Consider the following 15,412-nt stretch of genomic DNA (forward strand, 5'->3'; position numbering starts at 1 on the left):
GGTCAGAAAGACATCCTGCCTATCTCACAAGTGAGTTGTGTGGTCTATGAGTTTCAGTGCCAGTGTGATGCTGGACGGGTAGGCAATACAGCCCAAAGGCTCATGGATTATATCAGACAACATGTCCCTTCCCAATGGGCAATGTACAGACTGTACCCAAGCAAAACGCAAAACACAGGGGGGGATTTTCCTTTCTACCTGTCATGGGAACCATAGCGGGCAAGGGGCAGACCATGCAAAAGGCTGTTGACCTCAGGATTTTCCGATTTTGGGGTGAGCGCACCCAGAAAATCCTTTCCACAATGTCCAATATTGGATGCGATTCCACAATTGGACATTTGCTACACAGTCCTCAGTGCGCTAAAAGCTACGCGGGGCAGCAAGGTGGCACAGTGGTTAGCATTGCTGTTTCACAGCGCCAAGGACCCAGGTTCAATTCCCAGCTTGAGTCACTGCCTGTGTGGTGTTCTCCCCGTGTCTGTGTGGGTTTCTTCCGGATGCTCCGGTTTCCTCCCACAGCCTGAAAGACGTGCTGATTAGGGTGGATTGGCCATGCTTAATTCTCCCTCAGTGTACCCGAACAGGTGCCAGAGTGTGGCGACTAGGGGATTTTCACAGTAACTTCATTGCAGTGTTAATGTAAGCCTACTTGTGACACTAATAAATAAACTTTAAACCAGTTTGGGAGCGTTGGTCAGGCTCGCAACTCGCAATTGTGTGTACTGGAAACTACAGCCGGAATTCCCCATCTGTCCTTGCCCAGTTGCCACTGCAAGTGAGGACGGAGTATTTGGTGCTCAGCCCAATCTTTATTCATTGCAGTAGGACCAGAGAATCCCAGCTGATGTGAACAGCCGGAGAATTCTGACCTACATTTATTAATACACAGGGCCTTGATCATTGGAAACGCAAAGAACATCGCGCCTGTTTCGGCTAAACAAAATAAGTGATATCCATTCTCTAATTCATTCCTCAGGAAAATGCCTTGACCAAGCAGGATCAAACTGGTTTAAACTTCAAATAATGCTTGGCAGTTAACTATCAGTCACAGTCAACTAGTGCATTCCCCGCAACAATGCCTCTAACAATCAGAGCTTACTTGCCAAACAATCAGCAGTCTCTTCTCGTATCAATAGTTGTATTCTCCTTATGCTGGTGTTCTTGCCAAATGTCCTGATGAATCAAAGACAAAAAGCTTCAACGTGTCTTTTGCAATACTCAAGTTCTTTATTACCCAATGACTCTAGGTTGAACTCAACTTTCTGTGATATTTAGAACTTTAATAAGTGAATTGGTGTTTTCCAGGGGCTCAGCTGCTGCTAATGTTGTCTCTCAGTATTGTCAAACTATTATCCTATTTGGATACATCAGATGGAGAAAGTTGCATGTCGGCACCTGGGAAGGTAACGTGTTTCTTTAGATGGCTCTTAATAATTAATTGCCCCCTCTGGATCTGAACAAGATTCAGTCCCCTGTATGCCAACAACTCTCTGGTATACAATCATAGAATCCCTACAGTGCAGAAAGAGGCCCTTTGGCCCATCGAGTCTGCATCGACAACAATCCCACCCAAGCCCTCTCCCTGTAACCCCGCACATTTACCCTGCTAGACCCCCTGACACTAAGGGGCAATTTGGCATGGCCAATTCACCTGACAGCACATCTTTCGAGTGTGGGAGGAAACTGGAGCGCCCGGAGGAAACCCACGCAGGCACGGGGAAAATGTGCAGACTCCACACAGACAGTGACCCGAGGCCGGAATCGAACCTAGGACTCTGGAGTTGTGAGGTAGAGGAACCATTTGCACGAGTGCCCACTCTGTGAGTGTTACTAAATCTGATGACCACCGAGGGGAGCATGAGTTGGCTGATCCTGACCTGTTTACATTCAATTGCTGGGTGGGATCACTAAATGACAGTGCATAAGACCGTAAGAAATAGGAAGAGGAGGTGGCCATTCAGCCCCTCGAGCCTGCTTTGCCATTCAGTAGGATCATGGCTGACCTGACCGATATTCCTCATGTCCATTTTCCTGCCCTTTCCCCTTAACCCTTGATCCCCTTACAGATCAAAAATCTATCTATCTCAGCCTTAAATATACACAGGGATTCTGCCTCACACAAAACTGTGTGGCAAAAACTCACAACACTCTGAGAGAAGAAATTCCTCTCATCTCAATCTTAAACTGGCGCCCCTTTATTCTGAGACACTGCCCTGGGGCCCCAGACTCTCCCATGAGAGAGAAACATCCTCTCAGAATTTACCCCGTCAAGCCCCTTAAGAACCCTCCATGTTTCGCCTCTCGTTCTTTGACATTCCAATGAGTCAGATCCCAACCTTTGCTCGTGAGGCAATCCCTCCATTCTGGAGATTGTCCTGGTGATCTGAGAAACCAGGTAGACTGGTACACTGCCAGCACAATTATCGGAGGGAGCCTGCTGAGAAGGACATCAGCTGCTCCTTACGGCATCAAACAGATTTGTATAATGTTCTTTTCCTCCTGCTTTTCGCCCCCTGCCCCCGGAATATTGTATCCAGTTTTGGTTTCCTTACTTGAGGAAGGATGTGTTGGCACTGGAGAAACTTCAAAAGGAGGCTCACCAGATAGATTCCAGGGATAAAAGGGCTTGAATGGCTTAGGGCTCGTACTCGCAGGAGTTTATGGGGGGGTGGGGGATCTGATCGAGGTATATAGAATGCTAAAGGGGATTGATAAGGTGGATGTTGAATAGATGTTTCCCCCCTTGTGGGATAGTCTAAAACAAGAGGTCATAGGTATAAAGTGAGAGGGGGAAAGTTCAAAATTGGGATGAGGAGAAACTACTTGTCTCAGAACCTGCGGAACTCACTGCCCCAGAATGTACAAAAGAATCACAGAATACCTACAATGGAGGCCATTTGGCCCATCTAGTCTGCACCAACAACAATCTCATCCTGGCTCTATCCCTCTAACGCCACATATTCACCTTACGAATCCCCCTGACATCCCTCTAACATTAAGAAGCAATTTAACATGGCCAATCAGTCTAACCCACACATTTTTAACTCTGGAGGAAACCGGAGCACGTGGAGGAAACCCACGCAAGCACGGGGAGAATGCGCAAACTCCCACAGACACCGGCCCAAATCCATGTGTCTGCACAGCAAACAGTGATAGTCACTGAGCTGTCGACTTGCCCAGCATCTGGTCCAGTTTAAGCGCACACTAACGACATGAAGCACTAGGCCAATCTCGAACGACCAAGAGAAGCCCAAGTACGACCCATCGCCTGTATGCCCCTCGTTGGGCAACAAGGCGGACCGACTTAAAACCTGTGAATGAAAAAGAGAAAAAACATTATTATCGTACCATATCCATTTACCTTACCAGGGACGCCCCAATGCTAATGAACCTTATTTAAAACAATCTCCTATATCCACCCATCTCCAACCCACTCATGTGCCTGTCTAAGTTACTCTTAAACACCACCTTACTTGGCAGAGCATTCCATGCCCCCCCTACCCTCTGTGTGAAAAACCTCCCTCTAATATCTGTGTTATACCTCTCCCCCCTCACCTTAAGCCCGTGGCCCCTCGTACTATGTGTCTCTACCATAGGAAATAGCTTACCTCTGTTTACCCTATCTATACCCTTCATAGTCTTATACACCTCTATTAGATGTTGAATGGTGGAGTGGGAGTGAAGGGCTTGAATGGCCTACTCCTGCTCTTAATTCTTATGTTCCCGTGTGTTCCTCAGACATTGGCATCAGTAACTGTAGTTCTGTGTGATATAGGATGGTCCATGGACTCCCTGCAGGAATGGGGCCTCTTCACACGTCTGGCAGTTTCCAGCATGCTTATGCTTTGCATTGAATGGTGGAGTTACGAAATTGGAGCTTTCCTAGCAGGTAAGCAAATGAACGTCCCTTTGTCTAATATTCTGCACTATCAAAGAGCAAAGAACAGTACGGCACAGGAACAGGCACTTCGGCCCTCCAAGCCTGTGCCGATCATGATGCCTAAACTAAAACTATACGCACTTACGGAGTCTGTATCCTTCCATTCCCATCTTATTCATGTACTTGTCTAGTTGCCCCTTAAATGACGCTATCACGCCTGAACGCAGAACCCTACAGTGCAGAAACAGGCCCTTCGGCCCATCGAGTCTGCACCGACCACAATCCCACCCAGGCCCTACCCCCATACATTTACCCGCTAATCCCTCTAACCTACACATCCCAGGACACTAAGGGGCAATTTTAGCATGGCCAATCAACCTAACCCGCACATCTTTGGACTGTGGGAGGAAACCGGAGCACCCGGAGGAAACCCACGCAGACACGAGGAGAATGTGCAAACTCCACGCAGACGGTGACCCGAGCCGGGGATCGAACCCAGGACCCTGGAGCTGTGAAGCAGCGGTGCTAACCGCTGTGCCCGCTCCCACCACCTCCCCAGGCAACGCGTTCCAGACATTCACCGCCCTCTGCATAAAAAAAACTTGCCTCGCACATCTCCCCTAAACTTTCCCCCACACAACTTAAACCCATGTCCCCGAGCACTTGGCATTTATATCTAGGAAAGAGCTTCTGACTATCCACGCTGTCCATGCCACCCATAATCTTGTAAACCTCTGTCAGGTCACCCGTCAACCTCCGTCGTCCCAGTGAGAACAAACCGAGTTTACCCAACCTCTCCTCATAGCTCATACCCTCCAGGCCAGGCAACAACCCCTTCTGAGCCTCCTCCAAAGCATCCGCATCCTTCTGGTAGCATGGCAACCAGAATTGGATGCAATAAATGATGAACATTCCAGCAGCCAGATAAGACTCGACCTCTGTTCTGCTGTGTGTCTGAGCTTGTACAGCCTATTGGATGTTGGCACTAACTACAGGGGAAGCGTGGGCCATCAGGAATGAGATGAGGGAAGAATCTGAGGGGTACTGCCTATCTCAGGTTACTCAGCCTTCATTATTGACTCTGCAGAGCAACAGGAGAACTGAGAGCAGATGCCTCACCCATTCTCTCCCAGTTGGAGTCCCTACTGACAAAGGACAGGAAAGCAGTCAGGCTGTTGTTTAAATGTTAATTCCTTCTAAATATAGCTTGCATCGCTCTCGAGATTAATCACTACATTCTCCTTCATAGGAATAATTAGTGAAGTTGAACTCGGAACCCAGTGCATCATTTATCAGATTCTAACCACCGTATATATGGTAAGGCTGAAGATTCTGGAACCTAAATGTAAATGTGTCAGATTTGTGCATTGAAAAAAAACCTCAACGTTTTCACATCCAAGGACACATAACTTTCAAACCCGTGCATCCATTCTTAAATGCCTGATAGAGAAGGTACAGAGAATATTTACAAGGATGGTACCAGGGATGTGAGGGTTTTCGTGTGGGGCAGCACAGTGGTAAGCACTGCTGCCTCACAGCGCCAGGGATTCGGGTTCGATTCTGGCCTCGGGTCATTGTCTGTGTGGAGTTTGTACATTCTCCCCGTGTCTGCGTGGGTTTCCTCCCACAGTCCAAAGGTGTGCAGGGCGGATGGTTTGGCCATGCTAAATTGCCCCTGAGTGTCCCAGGAAGTGTAGATTAGGTGAATTGGCCGTGCTAAATTATTCCTTGATGTCCAAAGATGTGCAATTGGGTGGATTAACCATGAGCAGTGCATAGGGTTAGAGCAAAGGATTGGGCCTAGATCTTTTGGTGGGTTGGTGCAGGCCCGATGGGTCAAATAACGTTTTTTGCACTGTAGGGATTCTATGATATGAAGATACATTTCAGGGAAGGTCTGACAAGCTATGTTTCTTTCTCTGTTGAAAAATTAAATGATCTAGAGTCATTAAAATTATGAAAAGTTTTAACTACATTGGATACAAAGAGAATGATTCCTGTTCTGGGGATGAACACATCTAGAGGGTGTAGTCACCCAGAAATCCAATAGGGAATTTGGGAAACACCCAAGTAGTGATGTGAATGTTGAACTCGTTACTACAGAGAGTGGTTGAAGTGAATAGCATAGACATATTTAAGGAGAAACTGAACAGAAATCTGTGGAAAAGGAGCAGAGTTTATTTATTTATTCGCTAGTGTCACAAGTAAAGCTTATGTTAACACCGCAATGAAGTTACTGTGAAAATCCCCTAGTCGCCACACTCCAGCACCTGTTTGGGTACACCGACGGAGAATTTAGCACGGCCAATGCACCTAACCTGCACATCTTTGGACTGTGGAAGGAAGCTGAAGCACCCAGAGGAAACCCACGCAGACATGGGGAGAATGTGCAAACACCACACAGACGGTGACCCAAGCTGGGAATCGAATCCAGATCCCTGTGAGGCAGCAATGCTAACCACTGTGCCATCCATAGAGAGTTATGACGATAGAATTGAATAAGGAAAGATGGGAGACAACGTGAGTAGAACCTAAACCCTGATATGGGCTGGTGAGGCTGTTTCTGTGCCATTGATCCAACATAATTCTACACAGTGTCATCTGGTGTATTCTTTCTCCCACAGCTACCTTTGGGATTCAGTGTAGCAGCCGCTGTTCGTGTGGGTAACGCCCTGGGTGCTGGAAGCCCAGAGAAAGCTAAAAATTCTGCTAATGTTGCTTTGTGGTGCATTGGTAAGTCCCTCAGTTGGAATTCATTACACTATCTGACAACAATGTGCTTGTGGAATCTCACGCTTTATTCATCTGTCTCTTCTTTGTCATTTGCTTTTCATCCAATAAATGTTCATACTGTGGGAAAAGTTCCATTAATACCAGGATGCTTTCGGGACTTGATGGTTTGAGTTATAAGGAGAGGCTGGATAGACTGGGAATTTTTTTCCCCTGGAGCGTAGAAAGCTACAAAATAACGAGGGACATAGATCAGCTAGATAGTCAGATAGGGGAGCCTAAAACTAGAGGGCATAGGTTTAAGGTAAGAGGGGAGAGATACAATAGTGTCCAGAGGGCAATTTTTTCACACAGAGGGTGGTGAATGTCTGGAACAAGCTGCCTGAAGTAGTAGTAGAGGCGGGTACAATTTTGTCTTTTAAAAAACATTTAGACAGTTACATGGGTAAGATGGGTATAGAAGGATATGGGCCAAATGCGGACAATTGGGACTAGCTTCAGGGTTTTAAAAAAAGGACGGCATGGAGAAGTTGGGCTGAAAGGCCTGTTTCTATAGTGTAAACCTCGATAATTTTATGACTCTATCTGATGATACTGGGCCTTTAAGATGTGTTTATTAGTCATATTTCTGTGCAGGACTTTTTTTTAGCAGTCCCTCCCATTTTATTGGTGTATCCTGTCTATAACTGGCATCCTCTATTGTTACTGCATCAGCATAATTGATCTTAATTGCTTCAAGGTTTGTTTTCATCTGGACTAATGCTGTTCTGTTGATTTTAGTGTATTCCCCTGGGATTTTGCAGAGTAGGGCTTGATTAGATTGATTGGCAGGTGGGGTCGTATGAGTGGGTGGAGTTAGTCTTACGCAGAGAATTATGGGTTAGTTGCTCTTTGGATGCTACTGAGTTGAGCAGGGGGGAGCGGTGCTTCCCTTTTTCCATATTTGAAGTTTGACAATTGAGAGCTGCCAGAGTTTAGGATTATTTCTCTGATATTTTGTTGTTTGAGAATATATTGTTCTCTGGAAACTACTGACTGGATCTCTGTCCAGAAGTGTTATAAGGCTGGAAGTCTAGCATCACATGAGTATACTTGTTTTTTATGCTTACTAACTCTGAAGAATGATGTATACCTATGAAATATTGCTTTAAATTGGAGTTTTAAGAATAGACTAGGACTTTTTTCCCTGGAATGTAGGAGGCTTAGGGTTAATCTTATAGAAATGTACAAAATAATGAGGGGCATAGATGAAATAGATAGTCAACAAATTTTCCGAAACACAGCAGCCAATTTTCTCACAGGAAGAAACTACAAGCAGTAAAGTTATTGCAAATAGATAACCTATTTTTTAAGAAGTACATATTAGTTGGGATAACACCCTGCTTTTTGTCGAAATGGTACCATGGAATAGTTTACCTCTACCCAAATGGGAATTCAAGGTCTGTGTTCCATGCACCAGCCAAATGTTGGAACCTCCAACAACATAGTGTGGCAAAGTTGGGCAGAGTAATTGTAAATAGGGAGGTAGGAAGTTAGAATTGGTGTTTGTAAAATTGTAAAGTGCTTGGTTGGGGGGGGGGGGGGTGGGCAGAAGAGGAAAGGCATTGCACGATCCCAATAAAAGATGGTGCTTTTTCTGTGCTTGGAGATTTAAAATGCAAGTACACAGAGAGCCCAAACTGAAACATTTGTTTCTAAAGGCCAAGCAGCAGTGCTACCAAGATAACAGGCTTTCGAATGTAGCCAATCAATTTGAATCAGGAACTTAGATACCAAAAACTTATTAAATTTAAATATGATGGGGGGGGGTGGGTTTAACAATCTAGAGCCAATCATAATGTTGGGAAATATTGATATGTCATCGCAAGTATAAAAGACGGGGGGCAGTGGGACAAAGAGAGTAGAGCAACTGCCATCTGCCAGAGCTAACACCTCCCAGCTCTCAACTCTCTCTTTTTCTCTCTCTACAAAAAAAGAGAGAGAGAGAATTGCTGGCTCTTATATCTTCATCTATATCTTAGAGAAAGCACCGTCTAGATAACAAAGATACTAAAGATGAAAGAAGTTCCAGACAGAAGAATCAACAGAGAAGGCCCAGAATATTCCAGAAGCACAAAACCTGCTTGTAATTTAGAGAGTGACTGAATTCTATTTTGTTAATGAGTAAGAGTTGTATTTATTTGAACAGCATGCCATCAAAATATTGTTTTATTGGAGAATAGTTAATAGCTAGAAGGGATTTATTCAGTTCATTAATACTTTAATTAATTTGCTGACTGTTAATTAGATAAATAAATTGTTACGCATGGGCTGTAAAGAGAGTGTCAGGGAGTTATTTTGATTTAACCAGTGGAAGTTGCTGAAGAGCAGGTCACACCACTTCACACACACCTTTTACAGATTACAGAGTGAGGTACTCCTCTTTGGATGATTCAGTGCTGGTTCTCAGAGGAGGGGGAATCCACCTCCACTTTATAACAGCAGTGCCCCCACTATCACGTCAGCCTGGATTACGCTGAAGTCTCACAGATGATGGAGAAAGGCGATAAAAGTGTCCGAATTGCTGCTTACTTTTAAGTGGGGTGTCTGGAATTGATAATGGAATAGTTGGTCAAAATTATTTGTGAATCAAACTTTCAGCAGTAAAATCCTTTGCTTCCATTTGGACAGGGATCTGTTCTTTGGTGATTTGTGCCACACTGGAAGCAGTAAAAGATGTGATCGGTTATATCTTCACCACTGACCAGTGAGTAAAAAAGGAAAAGCAATGCTACACACGTTAAAAGCACAACTGCATATAATGTACAAAGTGAATTCAAGCCCCCTTGACACTGCCCTTTCCCTCTTACAGGGAAATTATTCAATTAGTTGGGAGCGTGTTACCGGTAGTCTCAGCTAACCAACTCTTTGATTCATTGGCCGTGAGTATTTGATTGAATTATTGTTGTCACATGTATTTACAGTGAAAAGTATTGTTTCTCGCGCACTATACAGACAAAGCGTAGAGAAGGAAAGGAGAGAGTGCAGAATGTAGTGTTACAGTCATAGCTAGGGTGCAGAGAAAGATCAATTTTATGCAGTGTAACTTCATTCAAAAGTCTGATGGGAGCAGCGAAGTTCTTGAGTCGGTTGGCACGCGACGTCAGACTTTTGTATCTTTTTCTTGACGGAAGAAGGTGGAAGAGCGAATGTCTGGGGTGCGGGGGGTCCTTAATTATGCTGGCTGCTTTGCCAAGGCAGCCGGAAGTGTAGGCAGAGTCAATGGATGGGAGGTTGGTTTGCGTGATGCATTGGGCTGCATTCGTGACCTTTTTGTGGTTCCTTGTGGCCTTGGGCAGAGCAGGAGCCCATACCAAGCTGTGATACAACCAGAAAGAATGCTTTCTATGGTGTATTTGTAAAAGTCGGCGAGAGTCATAGCTGACATGCCAAATTTCCTTAGTTTTCTGAGAAAATGGAGGCATTGGTGGGCTTTCTTAACTGTAGTGTCGGCATGGGGGGGGGTTGGGGGGTACCAGGACAGGTTGTTGGTGACCTGGATGCCTGAAAATGTGAAGCTCTTGACCGTTGCTACTTTGTCCCTGTTGGTGTAGACTGGGGCATGTTCTCCTTTACCTTCCTGAAGTCAATGACGATCTCCTTTTTTCAACTGACCCCTTAAGAAGTTAAACCAATAATTTGCACTCGGAATTAAAATTATTGGAGAGATCATCTCCTTTCAGTGCAATTGACTTTGCAAATTGGCAAGAAGATTTTTGGTTCCAGCTCCCTGCAGAGGACCCCAGCAGGAGCTTAAATCAGGCTGTGTTGAGCCAATTAAAGTTTAAGGTTATTTATTAGTAGGCTTACATTAACACTGCAATGGAGTTACTGTGAAATTCCCCTGGTCGCCACACTCCGGCACCTGTTTGGGTACACTGAGGCAGAATTCAGCATGGCCAATCCACGTAACCAGCTCGTCTTTTGGACTGTGGGAGAAAACTGGAGGAAACCCACGCAAACACGGGGAGAACGTGCAAACTCCACACAGACGGTGACCCGAGCCGGGAATCGAACCTGGGATTCATGGCGCTGTGAGGCAGCAGTGCTAACCACTGTGCTACTGTGTCGCCCTAAGAGCTTCCCAACCTCATTAGTGGCAGGAAGCCACGTGCCCTGCCATCGTTTCTGGGCAGCGTATTTACAAAGTGCCCAGACAAGTGCAGCCTTATTTGGCTCTGAGGTGTGCTCCGGGGAATGGCTGGGACAAACCTTGCAGCACCAGTGCCAAGGTTCAGCAGTGATTCCCTGGAAGTCCCGCTGAATGCAGGGGAGGACAGGAGGTACGTTCTCTGTCTTACGGGATGGAAGACAGAGGCTCACTTGACTTGCCAACCCTTTATGGGAGTTTCAGGGTGCTGAGTGTGCACGGTACACACCCGAGCTCAGCCCTGCAGTGCGGGTCAGGGGGTGAACAATGTCATCTGCACCATCAGGGTCAGAGAACTCTCCATTGTAAAGTCACTGGAACATTGCAGGTTCATTTGAAGTCTATCAATGGGCTGGCACGTTGGTTAGCACTGCAGCCTCACAGCACCAGGGACTCGGGTTCAATTCTGGACTTGGGTCACTGTCTGTGTTGAATTTGAACATTCTCCCCACGTCTGCGTGGGTTTCCTCTGGACGCTCCGGTTTCCTCCCATAGTCCAAATATGTGCAGGTTAGGTGAATTGGCCACGGTAAATTGCCCCATAATGTTAGGGGGACCATCTAGGGTAAATATGAGGGGTTGGGGGTTAGGGCCTGGGTGGGATTGTGGTTGGTACAGGCTCGATGGGCCGAATGGTCTCCTTCTGCACCGTGGGGATTCTATGATTCTATGCATGTTTTGCAAATGGCCTGTGGCTTAGACCATAAGATATAGGAGCAGATTTAGACCACTCGGCCCATCGAGTCTGCTCTGCCATTCAATCATGGCTGATATTTTTCTCATCCCCCATTCTCCTGCCTTTTTCCCCATAACCCCTGACCCCCTTATTAATCAAGAACCTCTCTATCTCTGTCTTAAAGACACTCAATGACCTGGCCTCCTCTGCGGCAAAGAGTTCCACAGATACACCACTCTCTGGCTGAAGAAATCTCTCCTCATCTCTGTTTTAAAGGATCGTCCCTTTAGCCTGAGGCTGTGCCCCCTGGTTCTAGTTTTCCCCACTAGTGGAAACATCCTCTCCACGCCCACTCTATCCAGGCCTCGCAGTATCCAGTACGTTTTAATAAGATCCCCCCTCATCCTTCTAAACTCCAACGAGTCCTCAACTGTTCCTCGTACGACAGCACTTGTTTGGCGACACGCCATTATCTCAAAATGACAGGACGGCAAGCTCGCATCGTCAAATCCCAGGAGACTGGGTTTCCTGTTCCCATGGGATTGTCCTCTGTCTCCCACCATGTCGACGGCAGGGCAGGGGGTGATTCCACCCAGAGTTTCACTTTGCTACTTTTACAAGATCTTCACTCTAGTTATTAAAATGAGGAAGATAATAAAGAGTTGACACAGGAATGTTTGCATTGTCGTACACATAGGAACAGGAGGAGGTCAGTCAGTCCCTCCAGTCCTGCATTCTATCAGATTGTGGCTAATTACTCCCTTACTCCTGTTAGCTCTTTATCCCTCGATATTCTTACCTCAGAGGGAGTAAAAACATGTTTAATTCACAGTGTGTGAATGGGGGAGTGCTGCGAGGAGCAGGGAAACAAATGTTGGGAGCTGTCGGTAACTTTGTGGGATTTTACCTCATTGGTTCTCCCATTGGAATCTCGCTGATGTTTGCTGCACATTTTGGAATCAAAGGTAGGAAATTTTTGGTTTGATTTGTTATTCTCACATGCATCGGTATACAGTGAAAAGTATTGTTCCTGGCGTGTATTCCACATGGGGGGGTAGAGGCACATTCCACACGGGGGGGGGAGGGGCACATTCCACACGGGGGGGGAAGGGGCACATTCCACACGGGGGGGGAGGGGCACATTTCACATGGAGGGAGGAGGGGCACATTCCACACCGGGGGGGGGAGGAGGGGCACATTCCACACGGGGGGGGGGAGGGGCACATTCCACACGGGGGGAGGAGGGGCACATTCCACACGGGGGGGGGGAGGAGGGGCACATTCCACACGGGGGAGGAGGGGCACATTCCACACGGGGGGGGGAGGGGCACATTCCACACGGGGGGGGAGGGGCACATTCCACACGGGGGGGGAGGGGCACATTCCACACGGGGGAGGAGGGGCACATTCCACACGGGGGGAGGAGGGGCACATTCCACACGGGGGGGGAGGGGCACATTCCACACGGGGGGGGAGGGGCACATTCCACACGGGGGGAGGAGGGGCACATTCCACACGGGGGGGGAGGGGCACATTCCATACGGGGGGAGGAGGGGCACATTCCACACGGGGGGCACATTCCACACGGGGGAGGAGGGGCACATTCCACACGGGGGAGGAGGGGCACATTCCACACGGGGGGAGGAGGGGCACATTCCACACGGGGGGGGAGGGGCACATTCCATACGGGGGGAGGAGGGGCACATTCCACACGGGGGGGGGGAGGGGCACATTCCACACGGGGGGCACATTCCACACGGGGGGGGAGGGGCACATTCCACACGGGGGGGGAGGGGCACATTCCACACGGGGGGCACATTCCACACGGGGGAGGAGGGGCACATTCCACACGGGGGAGGAGGGGCACATTCCACACGGGGGGAAGAGGGGCACATTCCACACGGGGGAGGAGGGGCACATTCCACACGGGGGAGGAGGGGCACATTCCACACGGGGGAGGAGGGGCACATTCCACACGGGGGGAAGAGGGGCACATTCCACACGGGGGGCACATTCCACACGGGGGAGGAGGGGCACATTCCACACGGGGGGGGGAGGAGGGGCACATTCCACACGGGGGGGGAGGGGCACATTCCACACGGGGGGGGGGAGGGGCACATTCCACACGGGGGGGGGAGGAGGGGCACATTCCACACGGGGGGGGAGGGGCACATTCCACACGGGGGGAAGAGGGGCACATTCCACATGGGGGGAAGAGGGGCACATTCCACACGGGGGGAAGAGGGGCACATTCCATACGGGGGGAAGAGGGGCACATTCCACACGGGGGGGTAGGGGCACATTCCACACGGGGGGGGAGGGGCACATTCCACACGGGGGGCACATTCCACACGGGGGGGGAGGGGCACATTCCACACGGGGGGAAGAGGGGCACATTCCACACGGGGGGGAGGAGGGGCACATTCCACACGGGGGAGGAGGGGCACATTCCACACCGGGGGGGGAGGAGGGGCACATTCCACACGGGGGGGGAGGGGCACATTCCACACGGGGGGCACATTCCACACGGGGGGGAGGGGCACATTCCACACGGGGGGGGGGAGGGGCACATTCCACATTGGGGGCACATTCCACACGGGGGGCACATTCCACACGGGGGGGGGGAGGGGCACATTCCACATTGGGGGGGGGAGGGGCACATTCCACTAAGGGGGAGGGACACATTCCACACATTGGGGGGGAGGAGGAGCACATTCTACCCGGGGGCACATTCCACGGAGGGGGGGGAGGGGCACATTCCACACGGTGGGGGGAGGGGCACATTCCACACAGTGGGGGGAGGGGTACATTCCGGCATGTTCCTCGCTCAAGGCCAGTGAGCAAAATTTGGGAAAAATACTTTTTGGCACAAAATTAAATATGTTTTTTTTAGAAACTGAGGTAAGGGTGAAAATAACTTGCTGAATAAAAGTAACAGTGACCCCGCGCGCCCCCTACCCCCCTCACGCGCCCCCGCCCCCCCTCGCGCGCCCCCGCCCCCCCCCCTCGCGCGCCCCCGCACCCCCCCCCCCACCCACAAACAGGGCATATATATATAGACAAAGATACAATTGCAAGATAATAAACCATTATCGTGCCATTGAGTCTCTGTCTGTATGTCATTTTTGTGAAACTTACCTCTCTACGTACCTGATGAAGGGGCAGTGCTCCGAAAGCTCGTGATACCAAATAAACCTGTTGGACTCTAAGCTGGTGTTGGGAGACTTCTTACTGTGCCCACCCTGGTCAATGCCGGAATCTCCACATCATGATTCTCACTGAGGAATAGTAAAGGGGATCAAATGCTGGTGTGGGGGGGGGGGGGGTGGGTGGGGCGGCGGGGAAGGAAGGGAGGTGGAAATCTCAACAGTGTTGCCTCAGAACTGACTGCACTGTGGCTATTTTGCAGGCTACTGGTACGGAATGACGATTTGTGTGTTTTGCCAGTTTGCTTTCTATCAGATAGTGACCTACAAAATCAATTGGAGTGAAGCATCCATTAAGGTAAGAAGCAGGTCATAGAAATTCATGATTGTGCCAATAATTTCTGATATTCTTCAGCATCTCTCTTCTCTCTTGTCCATGAGCGACTCCAGCTGGGAGAGGAGGCAGCCATTGCTGCTCTCTCATTGGCATTCTTCATCTGGTCGCCGGGGGGCCAACCAGGAGAGCCTTCGGGTTGCTAGGCAGCCATTTTGCCTACCTCCCAATTCTAAAATGCCTCCTGGTGTCCACGGATCCCCCTCAACAGCACTGTTGGAACGTGAATATTGAGGGAACCACAGTTGACACCAACTCTGTGGCACATTAGGATTAGAACTAACAATTTGAGTCTGGATATCGAAACGCTGGCTCTATTCTCTCCTCACAGATGTTGTCAGACCCGCTGAGATTTTCCAGCATTTTCTGTCTTCGTTTCATATTCCAGTATCCCCAT

At 48.8% G+C, this 15,412-nt stretch overlaps 1 protein-coding gene across 1 annotated transcript in view; it reads left to right on the top strand.

Annotated features, from left to right (window-relative positions):
- The window catches only part of LOC145357269 (multidrug and toxin extrusion protein 1-like), a 41,471-nt gene that overhangs the window by 20,016 nt on the left and 6,043 nt on the right, over window positions 1–15,412 (top strand). Inside the window, exons 8-15 of the mRNA XM_080210468.1 lie at window positions 1,306–1,403; window positions 3,776–3,889; window positions 5,130–5,197; window positions 6,505–6,613; window positions 9,281–9,356; window positions 9,462–9,531; window positions 12,308–12,440; window positions 14,885–14,979. Of these exons, the coding sequence (XP_080066594.1) occupies window positions 1,306–1,403; window positions 3,776–3,889; window positions 5,130–5,197; window positions 6,505–6,613; window positions 9,281–9,356; window positions 9,462–9,531; window positions 12,308–12,440; window positions 14,885–14,979 (763 nt within the window). The remainder of the gene's footprint in view (window positions 1–1,305; window positions 1,404–3,775; window positions 3,890–5,129; window positions 5,198–6,504; window positions 6,614–9,280; window positions 9,357–9,461; window positions 9,532–12,307; window positions 12,441–14,884; window positions 14,980–15,412) is intronic.

This window comes from Carcharhinus amblyrhynchos, chromosome 23 (assembly GCF_965287045.1).
Source record: "Carcharhinus amblyrhynchos chromosome 23, sCarAmb.v2.hapA, whole genome shotgun sequence".
NCBI classification, from domain to species: domain Eukaryota; kingdom Metazoa; phylum Chordata; class Chondrichthyes; order Carcharhiniformes; family Carcharhinidae; genus Carcharhinus; species Carcharhinus amblyrhynchos.